Below are 13,736 nucleotides of genomic sequence, written 5' to 3' on the forward strand. Positions count from 1 at the left end.
TTGTTGGTTTTTTTTTGTTTTGTTTTGTTTGGTATTTTTTCAGGTTCGTTAATATATGAAAAACTGGGAGCAAAGGCATTTGGCTGGCCTGGGAAGTGTGGTGTTTTCATTTCAGTCACAATGCAGAATATTGGAGGTAAGAGACAAAAGTTTTCTGGTTTCCAATGCTCTTCTACAGAACCCAAGTACTTTCTTTCTCTCCTCTGTATGGCATCGGAGGTGAGCCAGATAGAGCATACATTGTATTGCAAAAAYGAAGGACATGAGGAAATGATCTCACTGTTTCAGCTACCTGACATCTCAGTGTATGATGAAAGACAGTTGCCTGGGATCTCTCCATAGCCAGTGAAGAGGCTTCGATGATGGCTAAAGTGGCCTGACTGTCCTCAAGGAACTGGCCATTTCTCTTTATTGAGTACTTCTCAGGCTATTCTTCTTAGCATTGTTAAAGCATGTACTTCAACTTAGAAAAGATTGATCTGACCTGAAAGGAACAGCACAGGGTTCTGACTTCTCCATAAAAGGCTCTTCAATAGTTCATTTTTCAGACTAATTCTCTCCTTGAAATAATATTTAGGTTGYGTCATTCCTAAGATGTGTGTATAAAGTAATTTTTGTGAATATATTCACCCACAAAGATACTTCCTGTGAAATACCTATCAAGTAACCTCCATCCTCTTAGAACTGGAGACGTAGCAATATATACAGTACTGCTAGGACTGTACGTTCATTCAACAAAGATTGTTTACTATCCTGGAAAATGCCTTTTAGGAGGCTGAAGAACACCACATCTGACAGCACAAGGAAGTTCGTAATTTTTTACAGATTCCTTAAGGAGAAGTATTTGAAATTCAAATTAAATGTGCCATTAGTCAATTAAATGTATGCAGATTTTTTTCTTTTGATTTCTTTATTGCAATTAATTATATTTTGCAAATCCCCATCAACAGATCATTACTGTTCTGTTATAGCAACTTTGGTACACAAATAGAGGTAGTTCRTATCTCTCGATTGCAAAAGACTTTTTGATGTTGTTCATGAAAGATGTTGTTCTATGGAATTCCCTTCCTTCCCCAAATCTGGATATCAAATTGGTTCAATTCAGAAATTAACGATGCTTCCCTATTACTGCTTTTCCTCTAGTCCTTGTCTAGATTGATCCATAGGTCTCCAGAGACCCCTTTGTGACAAACATAAAACAAATGAAAAAAGCATTACATTTTTAATGAGATATATAGAAGTCCACTCTTACATCAGGAATCTTGGCAATTAGTTGATTTCTTTATATATAGAGAAGATGCTAGAAGCAAGAATTTGAAACTAGAAAGGATAATGTAGCTGAAGAGATCTAGTGGCAATAAGAACTAAAGTTACCACAGAATGGGCATAGAAAGCATTTGTTGGAAGAAAAACATGTATAACAAAAAAAGCAGAAGGAAAAGTTGAGCATAATTTAGGAATGCTAAGAATTCAGTAGTAACTCTATTGTATTCTAATACAGAATGCTAGATGTCATTCAGAACCTGCTCATAACAATAAAAAGGATTTATTTATTTAGTCACATTGTTATTTAAACAAAACTAATTTCTCTACTTCAGCAAAAATTTTTTTTGGTTGTTTTTTTCAGCAATGTCAAGCTACCTCTTTATTATTAAATATGAACTTCCTGAAGTCATCAGAGCATTTATGAAACTTGAGGAGAATTCTGGGTAGGTGCCTCTTCCCAGCCTGAAACTTAGATGAAAAATTTTCACTTTGATGTCAACGATGATTGTTTTTATTTTTATTCTTCCTCTTTAGAGAATGGTATCTTAATGGGAACTACCTCGTCATACTTGTAACAGTTGTGATTATTCTTCCCCTCTCCCTTCTAAAAAGCTTAGGTAAGCTTAATGCCCCACTTAAGGTCATTCCTTATTCCTGTTAGGACTGTGAATTTATATGTAACTGAACTGTTTTGTTCTGTTTTGTTTTGTTTTTCTTGCTGCACAGGTTATCTTGGTTATACGAGTGGGTTTTCGCTGACCTGTATGGTTTTCTTTGTCAGTGTGGTAGGTGACTGTTTGGGTATTGTCTCCAGACAAATGCAGACTCTGTAATCCTTAAACACTGTTATAGCTCTTACCATGACAATTTAATGTGRATGCTAGAATAGCACCTGCAAGTGAATCAAATCAACAACCTATTGTTGAATGAAGTCAGAGTTTAAAAGATCAGTTTAAAAAAAAACCACTTGAGAATGAAAAATAAAGTAGGAAAACAGCAGAGGCAGAGTGACAACAAATATTTGCAGAAGAAGCAGAAGCGGTAGCACTTATTTCTTGCTTCCTCTCTTTCTGAGAGTCTGTTTGTAGTTTTGTYGGAATACCACAGATGTGTAATCTCCTATAGTGGTACTTGCCTGATCACATTGTGTATTCTCTTGTAGGTAATCTTCAAGAAATCCCAAATACCTTGTCCTCTTCCCATCCTGGACCACGGGGTTGGAAACTGGACCACCGCCAATAGCACAGTRCCAATGCACCTGGTCATGTTAACAAATGATTCACTCGGTTCTGGTGTGAATTTCATGATGGACAACACAGCTAGGCACTTCCCAGGCCTTGAGGAGCCAAAAGACACCTCTCCAAAAAGCGGAGTGGAATATGAAGCACACAGTGACAATAGYGACAAGTGCCAGCCAAAATACTTTGTGTTCAACTCACGGGTAAGTAGGTTCTGTAGAATTTCTCTTTAACCATTTGTACAGCTAAACTGCTGGCTGCCAAAAGTCAGAGATGCAGCCATGGCCATTGTTACTAACGGGAGCTTTATTTTACAGACTGTCTATGCAATACCCATCCTGGCATTTGCATTCGTATGCCACCCTGAGGTGCTGCCAATATACAGTGAACTGAAAGAGTAAGGTTCTTAAATTTTGTCTGATACTTCCAGTTAACCATAGATAGAGGTGACTTTCTACATGCTGTTGTCCCTTGATTGCTGATGTGTAAACACCCACCTGACAATGAATTATTGCTTTCCATAGTGAGCAGATATTCATTTTGCTTTGACCTCATAGTCAGATTTTGGTGATGGAACCATTGCATTGCTCAATATTTGCTTACGAAAGGAGGAATCTGGACAGTCCTTCAAATGATTGGAAATAAACTGGGGAACATGGTTGCACTGAAATAGATAATTCTGGTTTCTAATAATGCCTTAATGTGTTCTGTGTCTGGTCAGTTGCTGCTTAAAGTTTCTTGGGATGCCATTGGTTTGGGTGTCTTATGTAGGCTCTTCACTAAGCCTATTTTGCTTAACAAATACCAAAAATCAAATACACTTACTTAAAACATTACAGACTTAATAGCTGGGAAGGGCTAATATAACACATTTGTTGTACAGTAAAAGTTGCATTACAGGAGGGTGTGTTGCAAAACACAAGGAGGCTAAGAGCCRTTACTTCCTGCTTCAGTAGGTTTAACCTAGGAAGCAATAAAAATTCTCATATTACTTGAGAAAAAAACACTTGCAGGTCCTGTAAAGTAAAGGTTTTYTTTAACCAAAGCATCTATGAAGAAAAGATTTGATCTGTAAGGGATTCCTGAACCTGCAGAACAACCCTATGTAGATACAAGGGCATATTCATGTAGAGATGGCTGAAAGATCTTGACCATAATTAYTAACAGACCTGAAATTCTAGCCCCTTCATTTTTTTAAATCTAAAATACGCAATTTGAGATTGACAGGTAATAAAATAATGTGGCACATTTTTTATTTTGTCACTGAGAAAGCACTGGAAATGCTGCTATAAGTTTGTGCTGCTTTGCSCAGAGCTGTAAAACATCAAGAGTACTATGTAACCAATATAGTTGCWATGAAATTACTGTCCAGTGAGGGTATTTCAGAGAGCTAAGATACTTCAGAGCACTTTCTGTACAAATAAAGGCATTATAAGACAGCTCTTCTCTTTCTTTTGTACTTCAGTCGCTCTCGAAAGCGGATGCAGAATGTCTCAAATATCTCCATCACTGGCATGCTTATMATGTATCTTCTGGCTGCCCTCTTTGGATACCTGACCTTCTACGGTAAGTCAAACCCTGTTCTTAGTAAAATTTTCCCTCACACTTTAAAGCAGGTGAGCTGGTTCTCTTGCAAAGCTCAAGTATTAATGTATTTTCTAGGGGCCTGAATCCAAATGTGAGCAACATTCAATTATAATACACAGTGTGTGTAATCTTCCTGAATGTACTGGGGGACTTAACCAGCTCTCAGGCCACAAGTTCCTTACCTGCAAGAGACTCAGAGGCACCTGCTAGGGGGACTGATTTTGTTTCCTTTGGCTTTGTGGACTTGGACAAGAAGCTGCTGCAAACTTGGCTCTTGGCAAAGGCCAAGAGTACTAAAAATACACTAGTGCGCAACAGTTTTACATGACACTATTAAGTGCTACCCAATCTGTCTCTGACGCCACTAGTTCAGCTGCATCTATGCTGAAAAACAGGTGCAAGTCATTCTAGTGTAAAAAAAATGTGGACAAGCTAGACTAACCGATGGACAAACAGCGTAGTCCGTCTATTAGCACACCATTTTGTGCAAACGCCACCTCTTTTTACCTTGTTAGTTCCTCCATACAGCAGAGAAGTGAATGATACAGCACAATCTGCTCCCTATCACTGGGGCAAGAGGGCTCTGTTTGAGAGCTGGAGCATCTGGGGGAAGGTCAAAGGGAGCTGCTACCAGTTCAGTGAGTCGTTTCATGCTTTGTATTGCAGAAATTATTTTTACTTCARGTTCTACATCCACTTAATGACTTTCTCAAAGTCATCTCAAAGATGCTGGAGTACAAATCATCACCTCAGAGCTGTATTACCCTTATCGTCTCTGAATGATGGATWTGTATCAGTCACAGTGGGAAAATTCCTCTTTCATGTCTAGCCCATAATATGTATCTAATGACAGCAGCTGGGCTAAAGCTAATCTTACATCTTATCTGGCTGCAGTATAAAGATCCTTTTACATGTGCAAGGTATTGCTTAAGTGATTTAACTCGTTTCTGTTTCTTTTTCATAGGAGAAGTTGAAGATGAGCTACTTCATACATACACTAAAGTGTACACCTTCGACACCCTCTTGCTGTCAGTTCGCTTGGCAGTGCTGGTGGCCGTGACCCTGACTGTGCCCCTTGTCCTTTTCCCTGTGAGTAACACAGCTGAAATCAGGGCTAACCCATATGCACTGACAGTACATGCTCAGCACAGACAGATTTTAACTCTGAAGGGAAGTACGCCTGAAGTTTTGATTTAGAGAGGTCTGTTTTTTCATATGCAGTTTGACCAGAGCATGGACCTTAGGCAGTAAGGGTTGCAAAATTTAAAAGACTGAAATAAATCAGTCTTTATAAATAAATCAGGAATGGCTTCTCTGTCTCTCTCTGTACTTCTCTGGCTCTTTCTGTGCTATATTTATCAGAGCAGTGCTAAGCACCAAAGACTTGGGGATATCCTGAAACCACTTATGAGATTTCCTAATACAGACATAGGCACTTAGTATAGCATCCAAACTCAGGACAGACACGTGAAACTCTGGTCACGCATTGTGCAGGAATCCCAGACCAGGCTGCTAAAATAAAAGGACAGAGGCCCCTGTGGTCACCTTACATGCTTGAGTCTGTGGACAGGGGAGGAAGCTAAATGCCAGAAAAAAGAGGCGTACAAGACTCAGCTGCACAGTCAGTTGTCTGAGAAAAGATTGGAGCTTCTGTGCCCTCTTCACAGGGAAAAACACAACCACAGTAGCAGGCAAAGATAGGCACATCTAAACAAACTGCTCTACAGAGGGACCAACCCTCCTCACAGATCACTCTCYCCCAATGAGCAGAACTCCAGGTTCCTGAATGTCTAAGATTGGCCTCCACACCTTCCCTGAGCTGCCATGCAGCAGAGGAGAAAATAGCTGATCCCCATCATTTGTTTTTGGGAGGCTGGTGCGTCATTTGTACAGCATGTACAAGCCCAGCWTCGTGCTGCTGGAGGGCTCCCAGCAGCTGCATCACACCCCAGTGTTCTGTCTGAGTAACCCTGGGCTCCTGCTGCCCCGTTGTCCTGGATGTGACACACGCTCTGCGTAGGTACTGTTTCCAGGCTGGCTGACAAATGCCTAAGAGCAGTGATCACTGTTCAATGTTGTCTACCAAAAAAAATTTCAAAAGGTTCAGGTAAAAAGCACCTGGTGTGATCAGTCCTTCTGACTTGGAGAGCTCCAGTGCTCTGCCTTAAGCATTGTGTTTAAACCAGTGGCTAAATGCTTAAATGAGTCTTAACAAATTGATCAGTCTCCATGGAAAAAAAAAAAAGCTAAGGACATTGCAAAAGCCTCTCTCTGTCAGGTGTAGCCTTTTTCATTTCTAGGTTTCTGTATTATCATTTTTATATCTGAATAGTGTGCAAAGGCTTAGCAGCTACATACCACAGCAGTAATTGTTCTATTAAAAGAGCTCCTGAGAAAACATAATTTGCTTGTAAACCATAATATCTAAAAGACTTCACACATTCAATTATGACAGCCAGCTCAGAAGACCTTATTACTTCAAATAAACAATATAATTTTATAAACTACTTTTTTTTATTAATCACCCCATTTTGTATTTTCTTAAAGCAGTCAGAGCTTTTTATTAAAAAAAGTTATTGCATTACTAGAAAAATAAGTTAAATATATATCTATGTACTATTAGATCATTAGTCACTGCAAAACCTCAGTTTGATAGCTCCTTTTTAAGGAGCACAAAAGGAATAACACACAAGATGCTGACACGACATGCATGGGAATACAGGCAGAAGTTTTTTTCTGAAATAAAGCTGTTTTACACTAACCCAAAAGCTGGACAAAACATTTTCAATCTACCTCCCTCTTCCTCTTATTGGTTCACATCAACCTGAAAAACATGAAATACAAACTCATTCTGTGTTTTCAAGTGATGGATTACACTGGCAGAACCCCATATATTTATTCAATTGCCAAACTCACCCAGAAGCAGTTACGTTATTTTAAAACAACCAGATAGAAGTGTATTTGGAGTTTTTTTGTTGTAAAAGTATTGTTGTTCAGTTTCTAAATATCAACTTTTAGGTTAATTGTGGTACTTGAGAGTAACACTATCTCGACCCACCAAATGGTTTGCTTCTTTCTACTTATCATCTTTTATGCTGTAAAAGCAAAAAAATTCTGTGTTGTGTTAGAAAGTGAGWGGAGCAAAAAAAAAGATCCTTTGCAAGAGCTTTTAGGATTATAATTTCCAAGTGGCATTGGAAAATATGCTTTTCTTTTCAGCTATATTTATGTATATATTTAATGAAAATAAAACAACAGCTTCCTCTTTCTCTCCAAAAAGTAAATGACAGAATTCTTGTGGGATTTTCAGAGCGATCAGGTTCAGGAATACAGCAATTCATATTTCACACATGTGTTTTTTTTCCTGCTGATTAGTAGTTATAGTGGGGGGTTTTTGAGGGTTTTTTTTGCTGATATCAGCATCTTTCAGTTGAACGGATTTCATGTCCCTGATTTTACACCCTATTTACTTGACTTTSTTCTACACTGCAAATATTTGAGTTTCTGCATTAAACTGTGAACCCAGTTCTCAAAAACCTACATCAGAGTGAGATTACATTATGGGAATCAAAGAATGAAAACACTTTTTTTCAGTAAGAATTTCTCACAGCAGAAGTAACTAACATAGATTTTTTTTTTTTTTTAAATAAAAGCAAAGTTAAAATAATTGTTGTTTTACTTTCTCTGCTGTTTTTAATCTTGCAGATCCGTTCATCTATCAGTGCATTGCTGTTTCCCAAAAGGCCATTCAGCTGGATAAGACATTTCCTGATTGCAGCAGTCATTCTGGCTTTTAATAATCTGCTTGTAATTTTTGTCCCAACTATTAAAGACATCTTTGGATTTATYGGTAGGTTTCATAAATACGTTTTGCTTGCTCTGTTATTCTTTCCACAACATATTTAGATTCATGAACTGAGGAGAAATCTCAGTTTGGGACTTACAGTAGGGTAACGTAAACACAAATTGAGGTTAAAAGGGATTTAAAAATTCCCAARGACCTAACAGGCAAAGCTACAGACTACCCAACTTTGTTGTTGCCTTGCATGAGGCACGAAGAAACCAATCATCCCAATATAAAAACTGGTAAGGAATTCCCGTTTTGACAATTCCCRTCTGAGAAGAGGGAAAACACCTTTGGTTTTCAAGCACCTAGAGCATGAACAAAATATATTGACTTCCAAACTCTTACACTAGAAAAAGGAGAAAAGTGACACGTTTCTTTTGACATTAACAGTTCTCTCCCTACTACTTTCTTTTGGTCAGTCTAGGCCTCTGACCAAAGAGTTCCATGAACAGTCTCCATGCTCTGAGCTCCTTGAGAACGCAGGGATGTAAAGGTAAACTTCTGTGGGTTTTCTGCAGCTGCTGTGCTCCTCCCTGCCTGGGCCACCATGCCAGACTCTGCTGAGGAGAGAGGGCTAGGCACTTCTTGGAGCAGATCATCCGCACTCTTTTCAATACCTACTTTCCGGGGTCATCCCCTTTGGAAATGTCTATTTGCCCTTGCTTCACCCGCTGACATGRAGACATCTGTACCACAGGCAGCCACACCACTCTGAAAAAATCCCCACAATAACAAGTCTCTCCAGGACCCAAGCACCCAAATAAGTGGTTTGGCATCTACAGCTCTGCATTAATGTTGTCTGCAGAGAGAGCTCTTTGTGCAGCTGGGCTCAGAAGGGCTGCTGACTCCCGACAGGCTTTCTTTCACARGTGCAGCACTCTGCTTTTCTGTCTGATGATGCAGCACTCGTCTCTGCTCTCTCTTCCAGGAGCCTCTTCTGCTACGATGTTGATTTTCATCCTCCCTGGTGCCTTCTACCTTCGAATCGTTGAGAAGGAACCCCTGAGGTCTCCTCAGAAGATTGGGGTAAGAGAACTGCACAAGGGAGGGTGAAAGGGTGTGTGCGTTCCACTCTTCATTAATACTCAGGCTTTTGACTTGCAATATCTGACACGGGAAGTGTCTCACTCAAAATACAGGTTGGGATTTGCCTCAGGCTTCACAAGCCAAAGCCTTTAGTGCCTGACTGCTCCTGAGACTCACCTAAGTGTTTAGGATAAAGCATGTCTCAAAACACTAGAAAAAGGGACTGATTTAATCCGATCTAAGCTCTAATTAACACCTGCATTTGCACAAATAGCACCAGGGCAGTCTATAAGAAATTGTTGGTTCATGCTAGAAAACCAGCTGTGGATTAACAGGGAGATTTGAGGTCAAGGTTAAGAAGGAAGTTATACTGCAGAGATAAATAAGTAATAGTGAGCTCTCTTCTGAGACAGACTCATACACCTCCAGGATAGGAAGGTCCATCATTTATGTACAGCATGTGTCTGTATGTCATGCTGGACTGCCACTGCAATCAATGCCTTTTATCCTGAACATCAATAACTGTCTGCACATTTAACTGTCACTTACTGAACATTGTTTGAAAATGTAATCAGAAAAGTTATTCATGAAAAATATATGCAGACACATAATGTAAAAAGATGAGCATATACACATTATATATATGCTCAAAAAAGACATGTAAGTTCGACTGACACATACTTCAAGTATAAAGGAAGARGTTTATTATGATGAAATGATTTCTACAATGCCTTTTGTAGATGTTATTAGAGACTGCGAATATTTTTCATGAGTCTTTGTTCACTCCTTACGTTGCCGCGTTCGRCACATCTAGAATTTCACACCCAGCACTGACATCACATGCAATATTCATCTTTGTTTTACAAGACACAGTATTGTTATGTGTGGACAAATTATGGTAAATTACAGCCCCACTAAAGCAAAGGGTGACTACAAGTATCTGAATCACTTGAATATATACACACTTACTGTGTGTATATAAGATAAGAGATATTGGCTTACCTGTTTCTCTAATAAGGATTAACTCTGMAGATGTTCTTAMTGTCAGAGACTATGATCATTGACAGAAAATTCAACTGTTTTTAAAGATTAAAAAAATTACTTTTTTCTCTTTTGTATTTTTMTTATTGTTCACAGTAACAAAGTGGGTTGTTTTCAGATTTAGCTGTGTAAATTCTGCTCTCTGGCTGAAATTCACAGAGGAATAGCTTTTATTCATGTGGCCCTGTATAACATTACTTGGGTTTTAGTCACAGAGAATAATCCAAACTTAGGCCCTGGAGATTATGTTAATACATATCCAGTGGGACAACCTGAGCTACARCCTGCTCAGCCACTTGCTTTATTAATGAAATTTCATTTTTCAATTGCAGGCTCTAATTTTCCTCATAGTTGGCATAATCTTCATGATTGTGAGTATGACTCTTATTGTAATGGACTGGATTTACAATCCCCCAAGTTCGAGACATCATTAACCTGTGAAGACAACCAAGTGATTTTTATAACATAAATAATTGTGTTGTGTGCTCCGAAGAACATCTACATGGGACTGTTATTCCTAGCTAGTAACTGCAGTACTTTGAAGACAGTTTCTGATACGGTCACAAGAACACAGTGGAGTCTACATCATCCTTGTCAATAAGGATTGTTATTTATGCATTAAGAACTTGAGCTTTGCATTTCTGGCCAGGTGAAATGAAATGTGTGGTGTGAATATTTTCTATTTCCAAAACCAAAATAACTTTGTACATAGTCCTCAAAAATATCTTGGTGTCAASCCTGTCAAAATCTCCTGTCATGACAGTAACCACAGTTCCTAGAGCCTTRGAAAGGAGTGGCCAGAAAACCAGCCACTTGTTTTCTATCTGAACATCATGGGAGTGGCTGCTCAGGTGCTTGAGAATCAGTACAGCTTCTGGAGGGCCTGTTTATCAGAAAGATAACGGCTTTGACAAGCCAGTGGACAAAGCTGAGTGTCAGATKTGTTGCCCAAATTGGTGGCCCTTGGCTGGTGAYGGCTGTGGTACAGAATAGAGYTCTCTGAAGCAGATTCTGTGCTAGGGCACATGCTTGAAGAACAGTGGAGCATTCTCATTTTGTTGTTAAAGCTGCCTGTGCTGGAAACATCAGTCATTTCTGCTGTAGGGGTTTTTATGTTCTTTAATTTCTAACTATTGTGTGAGCTTGCATCACTGAACAAGTTGTATCCTCCATAAAAACTTGTCTTCCACTCTCACAGGAATTTAAGGAGACCATAAGGTGTTGCAAAGCACCCTATCCAGTATTGTTCGGTACTTGTGTATTTGATAAATGTTCAGTGCAGGAAACTGTAATTTGCTATATATGAAGAYATATGTATTTATGTACATAATTTTTTGTTTTCCTCTAGTCATAAGAATGGTATCCTGTGGTAAATGATTTTTGATTTTTTTTTTTATGTATCACTCTGTTTTCATAGCCACCCACTTAATATTGTTTCGAGGAAACATATTGAATTGGTGGGTTTGTAAACAGTACATTTTTATTCACCAGTGTTCGAAAYATTCCTGTAGCAAGCCCTAACTGGTACTTGTGTAAAAACACACTCATATGTTTACTACTTAAGTTGCAATAAATTGCAAGATGTTTTCCTCTTAAGAATTTTTAATAYATGCCTTAAAGTTTTGTTGTTACCATTGTACATCACAAATTTGAATTACTTGCTCAATTGCAGGACAGCATCTTGTCTACGAATACATCAGCATCCAGAAACATTCTATACAATCAAATTATGCAAAGGAAAYAGCACTATTGACAATCTCAAGTGTATCATGCTATACAGCTGTACAAGATAGAAAAAAAAAAAAAAAGGGTTACATTCTGTGTTATATTAATGCTTAATTAACAGTCAGCTCATTATCTGGGCTGTGTTGTGGAGTACTCATTACATATGCTCTCTGTACACACCAGGGAAAAGCAGCCAGAGAGGTCTTGCCAGCTCCGTAGCAGAGGGAATGAGTGGGAAGGTGTGACTGTTGGGTTTTATCATGCTTACAAGAATCTAAGCTCATGTAGTAGGAGTTTTCATTTTCTGACTTAGAAATGTGTTGAGTGCACACCTGTGAATTCAGAAGGCTGAGAAGCACTCAAAAGTTGTCTCTGCTCCCTCCTCAGCTTCACGCAAAATTCTGTTTGTGTGTGTGTCTGTGTGAGTATAAATTGTGTACATTTACAGATTAACTGGAAAGGAATATCAAATATATATTCCATGTCAAATGCTACCCTTCTGAGCAGTAGTATATGCTCACTTGAGTACTGTATCCTTAATATACTGGGAAACACTTCCTTGTGAATGCTAAGTCTGGCTTTGCATTTTTTAAAGAAAACAGTGCCAATAATATTTTTCTCTCTTTTAAGCAGACTAATACAAATAATGTTGTTTTATTACTGAAGAGACTTTTAACATGGGCTAGAATTAATAGTAACATGCCACCATACCTCTCTTCTTGTTACCATTACTGGCAGTCGTGTGTATGAAATTGTAACTGCATCTTTATTTCAGAGTGAAAGCCCATATCATGACTACAGCTGCATGTAGAGACTTAAGGATACATCTAGTCTACAAAATATATATAGATGACCTCAAGAAAAGCAACAGAATTGTGGAACAAGGACATAACCACTCCCTTTTTATAGAAAAAAAAAAAAAAAAGCCCCAGAGGTAGAGGGGCTGTAAAATGTCAAGTTTTTGAGTTAAAATATGTTGGTCATAGTGATATGCAGTGACTGTGCACACTGGGAGTAACGGCAGTATTTCTCTAGTATTAGTATTTCACTAACTTATTAGCACTGCTGGGAATGCTGGATGTTGGGGTTTCTTATTCATTTTGTAACATTGACAGTAGGCTTGCTGAGRATTTTTATTATTAGACCAACCATTAATGTATAATAAATGAATTTTTCAGAGATTGAAGATTATTTTTTATCTGCTTTAGGCTAGCAGGAAAAGAATTTTTGTTTGAAAATCAAGCAGAGTCAAGTTGTTAGGCTTAACACAGGTATTGCTAAAATGCATTCCCTTTTAAGAGAAAAATCTGTGTATGCAGAGCAAAATGGCAGTCTCTTCATATAATAACCCTTTGGCACTCCCTGTTTTCTATCTATTCATGGAGCTATGTCATCGGGTAGAGAATGGCTGGTGTTCAAGGTGGGGTTATCTGTGAGATTTTGAAAGCCCCRTTCTTTGGATTAGCTAGGATACACAGTACACCAGCTAAGTGTAGAATAGGAGTATATATATAGTATATTACTAACTATAGTAGAGGGKCAGATACCAGRCRGTACCACTGTGTATAAATAGTTCCTATCAMTGCAGCTGCAGGTTCTCCTGCTGTTACATACTTGTCTAATGTATACATAGCCCAAAATACACCGGTCTGCACACAGCTCCAGCATCCATGAGCTCATGTGAGAGCCATGCTCATGGCTAGACAGCATTTGCAACCTGCCCACTAATGAGGGAGCCACTACAGCCCCAGAAAAATGCTCAACACCTCTTCCACAAACATCCACCACAATTTCTCCTTCCCTTCTAGTCAGGCATCATTCATTCCCTGAAGCATTAGCTTTACTCTGTCTTGATGATTCTTGAGGTTTATCTTGTTTGTGTCAGGAGGTTGTTTTACGTAAACAATTACAGTTGTAGCAAATGAATGAGGGAAGTTAAAGAAAAGTAAAAGGTATGTCTTCAAGGAAAAAAAAACCCTAAAATGTTAAAATATTAGACATTTTAG

General features: G+C 38.6%; 1 protein-coding gene across 2 annotated transcripts in view; it reads left to right on the forward strand.

Moving 5' to 3' along the window:
• The window catches only part of SLC38A4 (solute carrier family 38 member 4), a 22,415-nt gene extending 9,506 nt beyond the window's left edge, over positions 1–12,909 (forward strand). For both annotated transcript variants that reach the window (XM_057378792.1, XM_057378791.1), the window contains exons 6-16: positions 44–136; positions 1,628–1,709; positions 1,801–1,883; positions 1,993–2,051; positions 2,429–2,707; positions 2,822–2,901; positions 3,970–4,070; positions 5,056–5,180; positions 7,797–7,941; positions 8,867–8,964; positions 10,338–12,909. In XM_057378792.1, coding sequence (XP_057234775.1) covers positions 44–136; positions 1,628–1,709; positions 1,801–1,883; positions 1,993–2,051; positions 2,429–2,707; positions 2,822–2,901; positions 3,970–4,070; positions 5,056–5,180; positions 7,797–7,941; positions 8,867–8,964; positions 10,338–10,439 — 1,247 coding nt within the window. In that variant the 3' untranslated portion in view covers positions 10,440–12,909. The remainder of the gene's footprint in view (positions 1–43; positions 137–1,627; positions 1,710–1,800; positions 1,884–1,992; positions 2,052–2,428; positions 2,708–2,821; positions 2,902–3,969; positions 4,071–5,055; positions 5,181–7,796; positions 7,942–8,866; positions 8,965–10,337) is intronic.
• Positions 12,910–13,736: the final 827 nt, after the last annotated feature.

Source organism: Malurus melanocephalus, unplaced genomic scaffold (assembly GCF_030028575.1).
Source record: "Malurus melanocephalus ecotype Western Australia unplaced genomic scaffold, MMel_1.1 scaffold_375, whole genome shotgun sequence".
Taxonomy (NCBI): Eukaryota; Metazoa; Chordata; class Aves; order Passeriformes; family Maluridae; genus Malurus; species Malurus melanocephalus.